This window comes from Megalobrama amblycephala, linkage group LG24 (genome assembly GCF_018812025.1).
Source record: "Megalobrama amblycephala isolate DHTTF-2021 linkage group LG24, ASM1881202v1, whole genome shotgun sequence".
Taxonomy (NCBI): Eukaryota; Metazoa; Chordata; class Actinopteri; order Cypriniformes; family Xenocyprididae; genus Megalobrama; species Megalobrama amblycephala.
Genome location: NC_063067.1, coordinates 1,329,590 through 1,347,114, shown reverse-complemented (window position 1 = coordinate 1,347,114; position 17,525 = coordinate 1,329,590). Strand labels below are relative to the sequence as shown.

The 17,525-nt window shown below is 29.8% G+C and overlaps 1 protein-coding gene across 1 annotated transcript; it reads right to left on the bottom strand.

Annotated features, from left to right (window-relative positions):
- Positions 1-1,098: 1,098 nt before the first annotated feature.
- On the bottom strand, positions 1,099-15,386 carry ednrab (endothelin receptor type Ab). Its single transcript, XM_048179074.1, has 8 exons — positions 15,033-15,386; positions 11,454-11,916; positions 8,563-8,690; positions 6,447-6,645; positions 4,479-4,631; positions 4,185-4,318; positions 3,935-4,043; positions 1,099-1,910 (listed from the first exon to the last, which is right to left on the bottom strand). The coding sequence occupies exons 2-8, from the start codon at positions 11,889-11,891 to the stop codon at positions 1,767-1,769; spliced, it is 1,305 nt and encodes a 434-aa protein (XP_048035031.1). The 5' UTR covers positions 11,892-11,916; positions 15,033-15,386; the 3' UTR covers positions 1,099-1,766.
- Positions 15,387-17,525: the final 2,139 nt, after the last annotated feature.

The following is a 17,525-nucleotide window of genomic DNA, read 5'->3' as shown; positions in this document are numbered from 1 at the left end:
ACAGCAGACTCTGACATAGCGAACGGAAACATGGTTTGTGTAACATTAGCAACACATTATTAGCTGTTTAATAACATAGTCAAGCAAAAGGCTAATCATATTAATTATCGTTATGTGTCCAACTTCGTAAAAAGCGATACCATTGTGCAGCGTTTACCTCAGTAAGTTAACCGAGTGGATCTCTGAGCTGGCGTGAGCATGTGGAGGCGGAGCTAATTTGCATATTCATTGATCCGCGTATATTAAATGAGGCATGAGCGTAGAGTTACATTTAAGCTATTTTAATTCACAAAGAATTTTTTTTTTCACAGAAAATGTCATTTTGGTGATCAAAAATTAGTTTTAAGGGATAAAATTATTGACTTCAGAGGTACTTTAACGATTATCCGTTATAAACGCAGCATCAATCTTATGATTTGCACAAAATGCATTAGATGAAATCATAATGAATGAAAAAAAAAAATATCCAAATGCATGTAAATGAATTATTTATTAATAAGCTATAACAAAAGTTTACTGTGCTTTTCCAACAGAAAACTCAAAACTGTGGCTTAGGTTCATTCTGATTAATTAAAACTGATCCATGTCAGCTGTTTAACGACCCTCTTAATTCTGACAGAAATAATTTCCTAGGGGAAAAAAAGTTTTCCATTTTCCCACTAAAATGGAAAGTCAATTCTGTGGGAATGAAACCATAATCCTGTCTGAAGCTGACAGATTTACAACCATCAGACCACACACTATGACTCTGATAAACAAACATCAAATATTTATTTACAACATCTGAATACAAAAAGTACATTTCATTTTAATGGCTTTGTTTTCAGAACTACTGTCTGATCCAAAACAACACAGATTAGCCAACATTAATCCTTATGGAAATGTAGCGTACATTTAAATTGCAATGTATGAGATTTAATTTGAATCAATTCTACTTTAGTCACAGATAAGCCGAGATCAAAATATAAATCGCAGTGTGCTAAACCTCCCCTAAACCTCACTCCCACCCGGGTCACGGCACCACCGTAACCCCTGGTCCAACTCACCCCGCTCCGAGTGGGACTTCAATTGGCTTCCACTGAAACAATCCCTGGCTGTCAGTCGGTTTGAGTTTTCAGGTTTGGCTGAGATGGCTTTGAAGGGCGGGGTTTTGGAGAGGGGGCGGAGCATTGACGTAGCAGGGAAGTATAAAGGCTCGTTCACGCCAAGAACGTAAACAGCAAAGATAACTTTTTTTAGCCTCCACACCAATAGACGATAACATTTCGTTTATCATATACATTCCGATATGTCGTTTGCTTTATTAAATGCGGGGGGGATTTTGAACGCTTTTTGAAACTCAGAATCAATTCAAAACGGCACACGCTGGCGACCCCTGCTGGTCAGAACAGTGTAGATACAATGAAAACTCACATAAAAACACTTTTACAAAACAATTTCAAATGTTTTATTGAAAGTGGAATCTATTAAATGGAATCTACAAATCACCAAAATATCATGTTAAAATATCAACATTAGTGAATCTAAATTGATTGACAAAAGAAAACAATGAAAATATTTTTACAGTGTACAAAATCTAAAAATATGCACTTTTTTTTGTCATAATAGTAGGCACATTTAGCATTATTTATATAAATATATATGTTCATATTTCATCCTCACACTGGATGACTTTAGTTAGGGTTACTTGAAATAATGTGTCTGTCTACCCACAGTACACCGTGATCTGGTTCAGCGAGTGTGTGTGTGTGTGTGTGTGTGTGAGGTCAGTTGTAGCTGTCCTTGCGCAGTGCGGTCCGGTCTGATAAGCCGTTCTGATCAGGGTTCTTGTACTGGAAACTGGTCCCGTTCAGGGGCACGACACTGCTTAACAACGAGCCGCCCGGATAACACCAGCAACACAAACACGACTGAGAGAGAGAAGAGATTAGATATCACTGCACTGTATTATCAGACTCCATTACAGACATACACAAACAGGGCTCTATGATTTCCTCGAGGGCTGTCACGATTCCTCCATTAAATTCGAGTGCTGACAAAATATAGGAAGTATTTCTGTACACCCTCTGCTGGCATTTACGGAAGAGGATTAGGGCCAAGCAATAATAAAAAAATATAACCATCTCGAGATTAAAGTTAATTTCCAGAAAAAACTTGTTAAATTTAGAGAAAAAAGTCGTTAAATTATGAGAACAAATTCGTAATTTGTTTTCGTAAATTAACGACTTTTTTCTCGTAATTTAATGACTTTATTCTCAACATTTTATCTCTACTTTTTTCTCGAAATTTAACAAGTTTTTTCTGGTAATTTAATGACTTTATTCTCAACATTTTATCTCTACTTTTTTCTGGAAATTTAACAAGTTTTTTTCTCGTAATTTAATGACTTTATTCTCAACATTTTATCTCTACTTTTTTCTCGAAATTTAACAAGTTTTTTCTGGTAATTTAATGACTTTATTCTCAACATTTTATCTCTACTTTTTTCTGGAAATTTAACAAGTTTTTTTCTCGTAATTTAATGACTTTATTCTCAACATTTTATTTCGACTTTTTTCTCGAAATTTAATGACTTTATTCTCAAAAATGTATCTTGACTTTTTTCTGGAAATTTAACGAGTTTTTTTCTCGTAATTTAATGACTTTATTCTCAAAAATTTATCTTGACTTTTTTCTCGAAATTTAATGACTTTATTCTCAAAAATTTATCTTGACTTTTCTTGAAATTTAACAAGTTTTTTTCTCGTAATTTAATGACTTTATTCTCAAAAATTTATCTTGACTTTTCTTGAAATTTAACGAGTTTTTTCTCGTAATTTAATGAGTTTATTCTCAACATTTTATCTCGACTTTTTTCTGAAAATTTAACGAGTTTTTTCTGGAAATTTAACAACTTTAATCTCGAGATTGGTTTATTTTTTTATTATTGCTTGGCCCTAATCCTCTTCCGTAGGCATTTGCTATAATACATAAGTTGTTTATATTATTTATATTACATACCGTTATGTATTTTAACAGTATTTTCCAATAAAATCGTATAATTACTTGCTGTCGATTTCTTATTCAAACTAATTATTATTCCTTCAGTGTTAATATATATGTATTTTAAGTCATTTTAATGGTTATTGTTCACTTAGGTCTATTTTTAACTTATTTTCATCTGATTATTCAATTAATCTACAAAAAAATTACAAAAATAATCCTTATTGACAGGCCTAATTTCCACCATGCAGATAAACCAGTTCATAAGGCTCTGTTGTAAAATAATAATAATATTGAAAAACATTAAATTGTTTTTATAAAGTTTTATGAATTTAACTGATTTTGATTATCAAAATTTTACTAAAACATTAAAACAGAATAAAAAAAAATATTAAAATAGAATTTGGGAAAAATTAAACAGATTTCAGAGCAGTGTTATAATTAACTAAAACTTTAAAAAAACTTTTTCGTGAAACTAAAATACTATATGTATGTATATATATATATATATATAAAATTATCAACATTTCTCCTTAGTTTAATGACATAAAATTATTAAAACTAAAACAGAAAAATATTAATAACTATATAGACATTTAAAAAAAATGAAAACCAATAAAAATGGCAAAAACACAAGAGCGAATTACTAAAACTTTGACGAAAATTCAAATATAAAAATAAATTCAAAATATTAATTAAAAACTACAACAGTATCTCAATGATACTAAAATAACATGGTTTCATTTGACCCTAAAAATAAATAGTTTTTTAATAAACTGTTGTTAAACAGTCTAAGTTTTACTTTTTCAATCAATTAGACATCATTTTTGATTACTAACATTTAATTTAACCATTAAAATGGAATCCAGAAACATTTAAACAGAAAAAAAACAGTATTTTGGGAAAAAAAATATCAAGCAGATCACAAATGCAAGACAGAAGCGGTTCGTACCCTGAAGCAGTTCTTGAACTTCTTGCTGACGAAGTAGAGGATTATGGGATTGATGCAGGAGTTGATGGTGGCCAGATTTATACTCAGGTAATCAAACACTAACAAGAAACTGAGACACACAAACAGCTAAAATTCAATAAACTTCATAAAATGTTAAAATTATTTTATATTTTGACTGAAAATGGTGTTACTCAGTAAATCATGTCTCTTTAAAAATAAATTTTATTGAAATAATGTGCGTTTATTTTACTTCAGCAGGTCGCAGCGTCCGACGTCGTTCTGAAAATAAACCATCTTCTTCAGGATGCGACTCAGATGCAGCGGAAACCAGCAGAGAGCGAAGATCAGCACCAGAGAGAACACAGCTTTAGCCACTTCACGCCTCTGGTGAAAAACACGCCACAACAATGGAGAATATGAACATTTAAGCATGAAAACCTGTTCTAGTACAGCCCGAAAACAACATCCAGACTTTGAGAAAGAGCACAATAGGTCATCTTTAAGTTTCTGATGGTCTCGGCCGGTTGATTTTGGTGTTCTTCACCTGTTTGAGGTGTTCGCTCAGTGAAAACTTCAGACTGCCCTTCCTGTTGCTCAGCATCTCGCAGGTCATCAGCGTGTAGAAGACGACCGTACAGATCAGCGGCACGCAGAAATAAAAGCCAAACAGCCACCAGACCTTCACGTCCCTGTAGAACTGCACACACACACACACACACACACACACACACACTACATAAATGAGTGAAATATAAAAATGTATTACAACATTTAATTTCTTGTTTTAATTAGACAGTAGAAAAATACAGCAAATTAAAAATAGATAGATATATATATATTGTATAATAAAATATTATATATTAAAAATATTATATTTATATATATTTTGTACTTATATTCAAATAATAAATATATTTATATATTATCTTGTTTATATAAAATGTATTTATATAGTAATTTATCATTATTATTATATAATAAACAATATTTAAAGTAATTATATTATATTATGTAATAAATGATGCATTAAAAATATTATAATTATATATAATGTGTACTTATATTTAAATAATAAATGTATTTATATATTATATTTATTTAAAAATAACAATGTATAATTATTATATAAGTAAACAATATTTTAAAAATATTAGACAATTTTTATAAATATTTGTGTTTATATTGTATTTATTAAATTGTATATATATATATATATATATATATATATATATATATATAAAACATTTATTAAAAATATATAATGTGTACTTATATTTATATGTGTGTGTAAATATATATATATAATTTACAGATAAAACATTTTTATAGATTTATGTTTATAGTATAGTATAGTATGTTTATAGTATTTATAATTTATAATATTTTATATTTTATGTGTATAATATTATGATATATATATAATTATTTAAAATTTATATAGTAATTTATCATTATTATTATATAATAAACAATATTTAAAATAATTATATGTATATTTATATTACATAATAAATTATGCATTAAAAAATTATATTTATATATAATGTGCACTTTTATTTAAATAATAAATGTATTTATATATTATATTGTTTATATAATAAATATATTTATATAATAATAATGTATAATTATTATATAAGTAAACAATAGTTTAAAAATATTAGACAAATATACTTTATACATATTTGTATTTATTAATTATATATATATATATAATTTAACGAGTTTATTCTCAACATTTTATTTCGATTTTTTTCTGGAAATTTAACAACTTTAATCTCGAGATGGTTTTATTTTTTTATTATTGCTTGGCCCTAATCCTCTTCCGTAGGCATTTGCTATAATACATAAGTTGTTTATATTATTTATATTACATAACGTTATGTATTTTAACAGTATTTTCCAATAAAATCGTATAATTACTTGCTGTCGATTTCTTACTTAAACTAATTATTATTTCTTCAGTGTTAATATATATGTATTTTAAGTCATTTTAATGGTTATTGTTCACTTAGGTCTATTTTTAACTTATTTTCATCTCATTACTCAATTAATCTACAAAATAATCGAACGATTACCAAAATAATCCTTACTGACAGGACTAATTTCCACCATTTTTATGAAAAATATATAATGTGAACTTATATTTATGTTTATAGATTTATGTTTATAGTATTATAGTATAGTATGTTTATAGTATTTATAATATTTGATGTGTATAATATTATGATATAATATATTTTATTATTTAAAATTATTTTCTTATAAGGTCATGTGTCTTTAAAAAAAATATTCAAAAAGAGCTTTTTAATTACTTCCTGTTTGAAATGCAAATTGTCTGACGGCTTTCAAAAATGATAGGCCTATAAACCTGTCAGAAAACTTTGATATTGATTTCAGTGAAAAATGTCACACGCCGCAGAACGGACTTTATTAATATTAAAGCTTTAATATGAAGTTATAATGAACAATGTGAGTCAGACCTCAGCTGTGAAGGTTGTGTTGTTCTCACCGTCATGAACGGGGTCTCCGGCTTCAGCATGCAGGTGCGGATGGTGACGTTGTTGTAGTCAAAACTGATCATTTTGAAGCCGATGGCCTCTGGAACCGCCAAAACCACAGCCAACATCCAGATACACACGATCTCTACCGCCGTGGACGCGGGAATCCCGACGCCCTGAACGCGATTCCACGACGCTACGGCACGATACCTGCAACACACGAGGTAAACGGTGTAAACTACAGCCGTTTCTATCCACATATTTTTATATTTTTAACGCTGGATGGAAACTCCAAGATTTTTAAAAATGTTCATAAAAAATGTATTGACCCGTCGCCGAGAGTTTGATTGACAGGCGAAATTTTATTTCTAAACGCTGCAAAAAAACAACAGTATTTTTCAGGCTGGATCAAGCTAATGCGCAGTCCCAAAGTCCTATTCAAGGAAAGTCAGTTCATTTTTTTAAAATCCTGAAATCTCAAAAACAGCTTAGTGAACTCACAATTAAATAACATATTTCAAATCAGCAACAAAATCTGACATAAACTGTCGCATAAATGTTGTTTCTTGTGCTCAAAAAGCGTTAAAAATGCTTATTTTTCAGGCTAGAGGAGCCAATGTGCATGCGCAGTCCTAAGTGCGAGTCTCAGGTTTCTATGGGAACCGGAGCTTCTAACGGCCGCTGCAGTGACACAATGACTTTACTAATCAGTGATTGGCTCTTATTTAGAAGGCGGGACTTATTCCGCCATATCGCGCGTTGCACTTTATCCCATTCATAACAATACGAGTCACGCCTTTTGTGTTATTTTATAAGGTGTGTTCGAGCTCATGCAGCGCCGCACAGACCGATCGGCGGCTGACTTGAAGCAGTGCATTCCGGTAAGAAATTTTGTCCGACTTGAGACAGCGCCGACACCATGTGACTGTGACGTATAGCTTCAAAGTACCACGAGAGCGATTCGAGATCAGCCACCTGAGGCAGCCAGCGCAGTTTCTCAAGAGGAGCTGCACGAGCTCTGATGACGACACAGCTGTTTCACGATTGGCCGGATTCACCGCATGACAAAGATCACGTGTGTTTCGTGTTTATTGTCACACCTTCAGTTCCAGTAATGCTCAAAAATCTGTGTTTTTATAACAGTTAAAGCTCTTTTCATGTAGTCGCGATGTTATATTGTGTCTATCAAAATAAAACTGATAAAAAACGTAGACCCCACTACATTGGCATTTAAATAATATATGCTTATGTTGAACTTTATTCTTGTAAAAACAGACGCTGTAAACAGTACATAAAGTATTGAATGAAAATGTCTCTGAAACATCAGTGTATTAGTCAAATATTGCATTTATTTCACTTCAGCTGTGATAAAGTATGCAAACGCAGCGCGAGCGTCGCTACGGGAAGCAGAAAGTATCCGACTTCATGTCTCCGTTTTCAGCTCCTCCCCGCCTGCACACGGCTACTCTCGCCGATCGGTTGCATCCAGCCGCAGCCGATGTCGAACACACCTATCGTCTTTGTTTTAAATCAGCCAAGAGGTCATGCCATGAAGAATCGAAATGCAAAACTTTTCACACAAGCTTGTTTCCAGTCTGATGAATTTGCATGATCAGCGCTGTGCAGATCGATCGGCGTATGACATCAAAGTAGCGCGAGAGCGATTGGAGAGCAAACGACTCTTTATGCTTTTGAATCGCTATCGTGGTTCTTTGATGTCATACGCCGATCGGTCTGCGCAGCGCCGATGCATCTCGAACAAGCCTAATGTGAACAAGTTGTGTTCCAAATTTGAGTTGATATCTTAAAATATGAGCTTTCAGTAAGAATTTGTTTGGGCGCAGTACCAAACGCTTCCACTAGATGAGAGTCATCTGTCATTCATTTTTGACCACGAATGATACAAGTGTGACTATCGAACTTTTTCAAATCTTGTCCATGTTTTTTTTGTGTATGTTCGCATTGCTTTACCAAGTTTCGTACCATTCTGATGAAGTAAAAAAATTCTAACATTCATAACATTTTTGGGTCAAATGCCTTAAAAAATGCAAATACACCTGTCCCATGCACTTCTATTATAATTCCATTAGTGTTGTGTGTGTGTGTGTGTGTGTGTGTGTGTGTTACCTGTCCACACTGAGCGCGCACAGATTGAGGACTGTGATCCCGACTGAGGCTTTCTGCAGGAACGGCATGAGTTTACACAGAAACAGACCGAACACACTGTCGTCGAAGGGCCACCGCATCGCCAGCAGCTGAAACACACAGATCAAACGCTGTTAAAGCATCTCTGGATGACCTGTGCTGTGTATTTAAAGACCAGTGAGTGTGTGTGTGTGTGTGTGTGTGTGTGTGTGTGTGACTGTGACTGTGACTGAAGGTGTGATGAGTGTTACTCTGATAACTGTCCCAAAATAAGTGTGTCTGACCCTCTGCTGCACACGTTCACCTGCATCAACTACACTAACTATAACTAGAGCTATTAAAAATGATTTTTGTTAAATGAAATCATTACATATAATGTTTACTTAAATATACTTATATTTATGGTTTATACATTTAAAGAAAATATTGTTACAAATGTGTATATATAATGTTTAAATGTATAAAACATACAAACAAACACATATATATATATATATATATATATACTAAAATATTATAAAAAAATAAATACTGTTATGCATGTTTACTTATATTTGTTTTTATACATTTATATAAAATATTGTTAAAAAAATAATAATAATAAAAAAATAAATAAAAAATAAATATAATAATATATATATATACAGTACAGTCCAAAAGTTTGGAACCACTAAGATTTTTAATGTTTTTAAAAGAAGTTTCGTCTGCTCACCAAGGCTACATTTATTTAATTAAAAATACAGTAAAAAACAGTAATATTGTGAAATATTATTACAATTTAAAATAACTGTGTACTATTTAAATATATTTGACAAAGTAATTTATTCCTGTGATCAAAGCTGAATTTTCAGCATCATTACTCCAGTCTTCAGTGTCACATGATCCTTCAGAAATCATTCTAATATGATGATTTGCTGCTCAAGAAACATTTATGATTATTTTCAATGTTGAAAACAGTTTTGTACTTTTTTTTCAGGATTCCTTGATGAATAGAAAGTTCAAAAGAACAGCATTTATCTGAAATACAAAGCTTCTGTAGCATTATACACTACCGTTCAAAAGTTTGAGGTCAGTAAGAATTTTTATTTTTATTTTTTTGAAAAGAAATTAAAGAAATGAATACTTTTATTCAGCAAGGATGCATTAAATCAATCAGTAAAGACATTTATAATGTTACAAAAGATTAGATTTCAGATAAACACTGTTCTTTTGAACTTTCTATTCATCAAATAATCCTGAAAAAAAATATTGTACACAAATATTTTGTACAATTGTACACATTAAATGTTTCTTGAGCAGCAGATCAGCATATTAGAATGATTTCTGAAGGATCATGTGACACTGAAGACTGGAGTAATGATGCTGAAAATTCAGCTTTGATCACAGGAATAAATTACTTTGTCAAATATATTCAAATAGAAAACAGTTATTTTAAATTGTAATAATATTTCACAATATTACTGTTTGTTTACTGTATTTTTAATTAAATAAATGTAGCCTTGGTGAGCAGACGAAACTTCTTTTAAAAACATTAAAAAACTTTTGGACTGTATATATATATATATATATATATATATATATATATATATATACACACACACACACACACACACACACTCTCTCACATTTTATAAATAAAAATATTATTATATATAATTTTACTTATATTTATGTTTTATATATTTAAATAAAATATTTTAAAAATAATATATATATATGCATTTATATTATTTAATATATTTATGTTACTTAATAACGAAAATGTTTATAATAATATATCTAATTTATATAATATATATATTTAAAAAATACTGCATATATGCTAAAATACATTATATACTAAAATTACAGTATTTTATAAAATACTGTAAATATGCTAAAATATTATAAATAAAAATATTATTCTGTTTATATTTAGAACGTTTTATTTTTATAAAATACTGTATAAAATGTTTTATTTTATATATATATATATATATATATATATATATGCTAAAATATAAATAAAAAATTACTATATAATATTTATATTTTTATAAAACATTGTGCTTAAATATTACAAATAAAAATGTTATATAATGTTTATATTTTTATAAAATACTGTTCAAATAAATCATATATATATATGCTAAAATATTCTAATTAAAAAATACTATTATATATAATGTTTACTTATATTTATGTTTTATTAATTTATATAAAATATTTAAAAAACATAAAATAAGTGTGTATATATATATATATATATATATATATATATATATACACACACACACACACATTTATATTATTTAATATATTAATATTTATAATTTTATAATGAATGCATTTATATAATAATATATGTAATTTATAAATAAGACATTATAATATACCTTATTTATTATATAATGTTTATATATTTATATAATAATTATTGTATTAAATATATTTATTATATATAATTATTATATAAATATAAGTAAACAGTGTTTCTAAAATATTAGACAAATATAATATTATTTATTAGAATATTTTGTTTTATAAAAGTATTTTATCTTGCATAAATTATTTTAATATTTTAAGTGTAAATAATATTATATATACTAATATTACATATATAAGTTAAAAACATTTATATAATTGTACTTGTAAGTATTAAAATTACTAAAAAAATTTGATATATATTAATAGAAATAAACAGAAATATAATAAAAACAACTTATAAAAATGACTAAAACCTCCACTGAAATAAAAAAATCTATAATAAATACTGTAATACCATGTAAATAACACTATAACAACACTGACCTCGAAATCTAACAATATTAAACCCAAACCGCCGAGCTGTAAATGACGTCTGACGGCAGGTTTGCTCGTTCGCGCTCGTTCACCTTGTAGACGTTGATGGGGATGTCGATGGCGATGTAGATGAGGTCACCGAGCGCCAGGCTGGCGATCAGAGCGTTCGGCCCGTTCCTCATGGTCTTGTTGAGGTAGATGATCCTCAGCAGCGTGGCGTTCCCCACCATCCCCACCGCGAAGATCAGGCAGGACAGGACCGTGTTGACGTACTTGAACAAACCCTCGATGTACGTCCTCCTCAGACACGCCGGCAGCGGACGCGCTCGCACCGACCCGTTCCCCGCAAGACGGGCCGCCCTGGGGTCGGGGGTCACGCGGTTTGACCCCGGAGTGACACGGACGGCCGCCGGGTCATCGGAGAGCTGGAAGCTATTGGATGAGTTTGATTGACAGCTTCCACGCCCAATCAGCAGGCAGGATACGGCCGTCATTAGCAGCGTGACCCGATGGATTTTGGGGGGTCGCATCGCAGATCAAAGACTCGTAGTGTCTCTACGGGACGGAAACAAAGACAAACTGTTCAGGACAATGATCCGTCTGTGACGCGTTCACTCACAAATCACATTTCACTAACTCAAGTGGACGTCAACATATTAAAGCAGGATCAATACCGGCTCTGTTTCGCCTCCAGAGGGAATACTGTGATGAAAACACTCACTCTGACATACGAAAGCACTGAACATGTCAAAGAATACAACAAACACATGTTTACACTGAGAAAAAGCACAAAAACTGCTTTATGAACAATTTTCACATTTTTATTAGTTTTTGCTGTTTTTAAGTGTCTATTTTTGTATATTTATTCATGTTACTACTATTATCTTTCTGCATATTTTAAATTTGATTTTTTTTCATGTTTCACTTTAATTTTAGATGAAGTTTTAGTCATTTTGTTGTATTTTTTGTCATTTTTATTCGTTTGATATTTTTAAGTTTGTACAGTTTTTATTTTTGTATATTTATTCATTTTACTATTACAGTTTTTGTTCATATTTTGAATGTGATTTTATTTTCGTTTTGTTTTCACTATAATTTTGGTTAAAGTTTTAGTAATTTTGTTGTATTTTTTGTCATTTTTATTCGTTTTTGCTGTTTTTAAGTGTCTAGTTTTTATTTTTGTATATTTATTAGTTTTTGTTCATATTTGAATTTGAGTTTTATATTTTCTGTTTTTACTTAAATTTTTATTAAAGTTTTAGTAATTTTGTTGTATTTTTGTCATTTTTATTCGTTTTTGCTGTTTTTAAGTGTCTAGTTTTTATTTTTGTATATTTATTACTTTTTGTTCATATTTGAATTTGAGTTTTATATTTTCTGTTTTTACTTAATTTTTGTTAAAGTTTTAGTAATTTTGTTTTTAAGTATGTCTATATTTTTATTTGTGTATATTTATTCATGTTACTATTAAAGTTTTTGTTTATATTTTCAATTTGATTTGATTTTTGTTTTCAGTTTTCACTTTACTTTTGGTCAAAGTTTTAGTAATTTTGTTGTATTGTCATTTTTATTAGTTTTTGCTGTTTTTTATGTTGATATAGTTTTTATTTTTGTATATTTATTTGTTTTACTATAATAGTTTTTGTTCATATTTTAAATTAGTTTTTTTCTGTTTTCACTTTTAGTTAAAGTTTTAGTAATTTTGTTTTCTTTGTCATTTTTATTTGTTTTTGCTGTTTTTAAGTGTCTTTTAGTTGTTTAAGTGTGTGTTTTTAGTTATTTTAAACAAAATGAACCATTGATATACAGTACTATTATAGTTTTTTTTTTATATATTTTGAATTTGATTTTATTTTTGTTTTCTGTTTTTTTACCATAAATTTGTAAAATGTTGTTTTTTGTCATTTTTATTAGTTTTGTCTTTTTTTTTTCTCAGAAAATGCTGGTAAATTTCACAAATAACAGTAAATTAAATGTGAAATTTTGAAGTAGAAGAACTGAAATAGCATTTTCTTGTAAAACACACTATTAAAAATACTCTTTTACAGTGTAATCGAACAGTTAAAACAGTAAAAATTCAGATTTAGACTTATATAATGCACATTTTTGTATGTAAGAGCTTTTGTAAGTGCTTTAATAAAAATGCAAACACACAGTTCGTCTGGTCACGTTCCCCACAGACTGTGTCAGAGTGATTTTGTTGGTACGATGGAAAGAGCTGCTCACACGTGTCTCAGATGCAGCTTAATGAAGCCACAAACACACTGTTCACATCCGCTCACACCAGCAGATCCACTGCGGCTCCGGATCATGTGCTTCTGCTCTCAAACTGTCCTCGCTGTTGATAAACACTCGAGTGTTTCACAGTGATCTCACACACATTTCTGCACCATTCAGATACTTACAGTTTTATTCATATTTTGAGTTGGATTTTATTTTTATTATTTTATTTTATTTTATTTTTAGTGTGTCTATATGGTTTTATTTTTGTATATTTATAAGTTTTACTATTACAGTTTTTGTGCATATTTTGAATTAGATTTTATTTTTATGTTTTCTGTTTTCACTTTAATTTTGTTTCAAGTTTTAGTAATTTTTGTTGTATTTTTTTGTAATTTTCATTCATTATTGCTGTTTTTAAATTTATCTATATAGTTTTTATTTTTGTATATTTATTCGTTTTACTATTATAGTTTTTGTTCATATTTTAAATTTGATATTTTTTTCTGTTTTCACTTTAATTTTAGTTAATGTTTTAGTAATTTTGTGGTATTTTTTGTCATTTTTAGTAGTTTTTTTAATGTCTATATAGTTTGTGTTTTTGTATATTTATTAGTTTTTGTTTATATTTGAATTTGAATTTTATATTTTCTGTTTTTACTTACATTTTTGTTAAAGTTTTAGTAATTTTTTTTGTATAATCATTTTAATATTACAGTTTTCATAGTTTGAATTTGATTTGATTTTTGTTTTCTGTTTTCACTTTAATTTTGGTCAAAGTTTTAGTAATCTTGTTTTTTTGTCATTTTTATTAGTTTTTATATAGTTTTTATTTTTGTATATTTAGTCATTTTACTATTATAGTTTTGAATTTGATATTTTTTCTGTTTTCACTTTAATTGTAAAGTTTTCGTAATTTTGCTGTATTTTTTGTTATTTTTAAATATGCCTATGTAGTTTTTATTTTTTAGTTATTTTTAGTTATTTTAAACAAAACGAATCACTGATATATTTTGACTATTATAGTTTTATTAATATTTTGAATTAGATATTTTTCTGTTTTCACTTTAATTTTAGTATAATTTTTATTACTTTTTTCTTTTTTAAATATGCCTATTTTTTTTCTTTATTAGTTTATTTTATTTATTATTTTAAGTTTATTTTAACTTAAAGTAATCTGACTAGAATAACATTTTTATGTTAGTTTCATTACAGATAAGGCATATTTTATTTCAAGTAACACAGATGTTTTATGGTTTTAGTTTCATGAACGCATGCGTCTCTACAGATTTCTCATCAAATGATCTGAACTTCAGTGTATAGCTCTGCACGACAGCTAGAGATGCTCTTTCTCCAGATTCATCTCAGTCTAAGTTGAGTTAAAGGCCCGAGAAACACACGAGCAGTTAAAGAGCGTGTGTAAGAGTGAAGGCGCACAAACACACACTGACCTTCAGAATCTCGCTGATGAACTCTGTCTCTCTCTCCTCACGGACTGAAGCTGCTGTGACCAGAAACGTCCCGAATCTTCAGCGAGTAAATCCAGAAGAGCAGTGGAGGATCGTTCAGACGAGTGTGTGAGTGAGGAGCAGATGAGATATCTGTGAACACCCTCCTCTCTCTCGCTCTCTCTCTCTCGCTCTTATCTGTGGGATGTGGCCTTCCTGGCACTGGATCTAATTTCAATTTTAACACACACACACACACACACACAGAGAGAGAGAGAGATCACCCTATGTTGTCATCAGGACTTTATGTAGTTTCCTTCAGAAGCTGATTAAATAAAAACTTCTGATAAGTGTTCAGAGCGCCATTATTTTGGATGTACGCGCCGGTCAAAAGTTTAGAATAATTTCCTAGATAATAATAATAATAAATGTTCCTCGAGCAGCAAATCATCATATTAGAATGATTTCTGAAGGATCATGTGACTCTGAAGACTGGAGTAATGATGCTGAAAATTCAGCTTTGATCACAGGAATAAATTACACTTTACTATATATTCACATAGAAAACAGCTGATTTACATTAAAAAAAAAATTCACAATTTTTACTTTGATCAAATAAATGCAATCTTAATTATTGCAAATTTTTAATTTTGTTTTATTTTTTGTCATTTTTATTCATTTTTGCTTTTTTTAAGTGACTAGTTTTTATTTTTGTATATTTATTCGTTTTACGATTATAGTTTTTGTTCATATTTAAATTTAAATTTTATATTTTCTGTTTTCACTTTAATTTTGGTCAAAGTTTTAGTAATTTTGTTGTATTTTTGTCATTTTTAGTAGTTTTTAATGTCGATATATATATAGTTTTTATTTTTGTATATTTATTGGTTTTACTATTATAGTTTTTGTTCATATTTTAAATTATTTTTTTTTCTGTTTTCACTTTTTGTTAAAGTTTTAGTCATTTTTATTAGTTTTTGCTGTTTTTAAATGTCTTTTAGTTGTTTAAGTGTGTTTTTTGTTATTTTAAACAAAACAAACCATTGATATACAGTACTATTATAGTGTGGTTTTTTTTTATATTTTGAATTTGATTTTATTTTTGTTCTCTGTTTTCACTATAATTTTTGTAAAATGCTTTACACTTTTGTTCAGTGTTTACCAAGGTAAATCAGTTTTAGACATAATAATACCATGATATTTGTTGAACTGCTTTATCCTGTGCGTAAAATAATGACAATAATCCGATAACATCATTACTAGTGACATCAGCCAGTGTGTAAATCTGGTTAATATTAGATTATTATTAACAATGTTCTAAATCAAATGTGGCGATACTAGAGAATGGACTATAGAGAGAGGTCAAAGGTCACTCACTGCCCAGAGCCAAACCAATGAAAGCAATTACAGGCCTGACCTCATAAACTCTGACCTGCAGGGGGCATCAGAGCACACACACACACACACACACACACTCTCTCTCTTTAGATCTAAGAGTTACTCTATAAACTCTGTAATATTCAGGAATCTGCTTTATTAATCCAATCTTCCATGACTTTAATAAAACAATCACACATCAAAAGACGTATAAACTGTTTCAGGTCACAAACAAATTGCTTTTTTCTTAATCAGTCTGTGTTTGAATCTCATTTGAACTCATCTGCTAGTGGTAAGAAACACCAGAGTGGAAAATTGTGAACCACACGTCACATGACCAGAACAGATGCCCAGTGTGATGCCAGCAGAAGCTCCGAGGGTCTCCGAACGGAAACAATATTATTAATAATAACCCATGTGAAAATGAAGTGTATTTTAGTTCGCTATAAATGTCTGTCAGTTCATTCAGGCAACAGAATTATGAAATGACATACTCGTATGTATTTAAGCGAGTCTAAAAAGCTCTCCTAACCTCAGCTGATGGCATTTAACATTGAATTGAACTGAAACACAACAGCAGATTCATTATATCTCTTGTTTGAACAGAAGCCGCTTTGATCTAAGAGGAACAGAAGAATCAAACCCGTTTCTGACCGTCACCACAAACACACCACGACATGAAACGCTCTGAAGTCTCTTACCAGTAAACATTTTCCACATAAAGTTCTGTCACACACACTCACTGCGAGATATTGAGAGTGTTTCCTGCCGACGGAAATGCAGAGATATTATATACTGATATTTATCGCGTCTAAACGTTTGAAAGCTTGGGTGGTTTACCACAACATGTGTGTGCTCTTTATAAAATGAATAAGATAAAAAATTACTCACCCTCATGTCGTTCCACACCCGTAAGACCTTCACTCATCTTCAGAACACAAATTAAGATGTTTTTGATGAAATCCGAGAGACTCGTTCATAGACAGCAATATAATCAACACTTTCACGGTCCAGAAAGGTACTAAAGACATCGTTAAAACAGTCATGTGACTGCAGTGGATCAGCATCTTCACCTCAAGAGACGGTGCAAAAGAATAGGGATTGGAGTTGGGAACAAAT

Bases quoted from the DNA above. Each gene is read 5' to 3' on its own strand.
- ednrab (XM_048179074.1), bottom strand. From the start codon at position 11,891: ATGCGACCCCCCAAAATCCATCGGGTCACGCTGCTAATGACGGCCGTA. The intron at 6,646-8,562 runs GTAACACACACA...CGTGTGTTGCAG, and splicing joins TGCGCGCTCAGTGTGGACAG to GTATCGTGCCGTAGCGTCGT. The intron at 1,911-3,934 runs GTACGAACCGCT...TCTCTCTCTCAG, and splicing joins AGTTCAAGAACTGCTTCAGG to TCGTGTTTGTGTTGCTGGTG.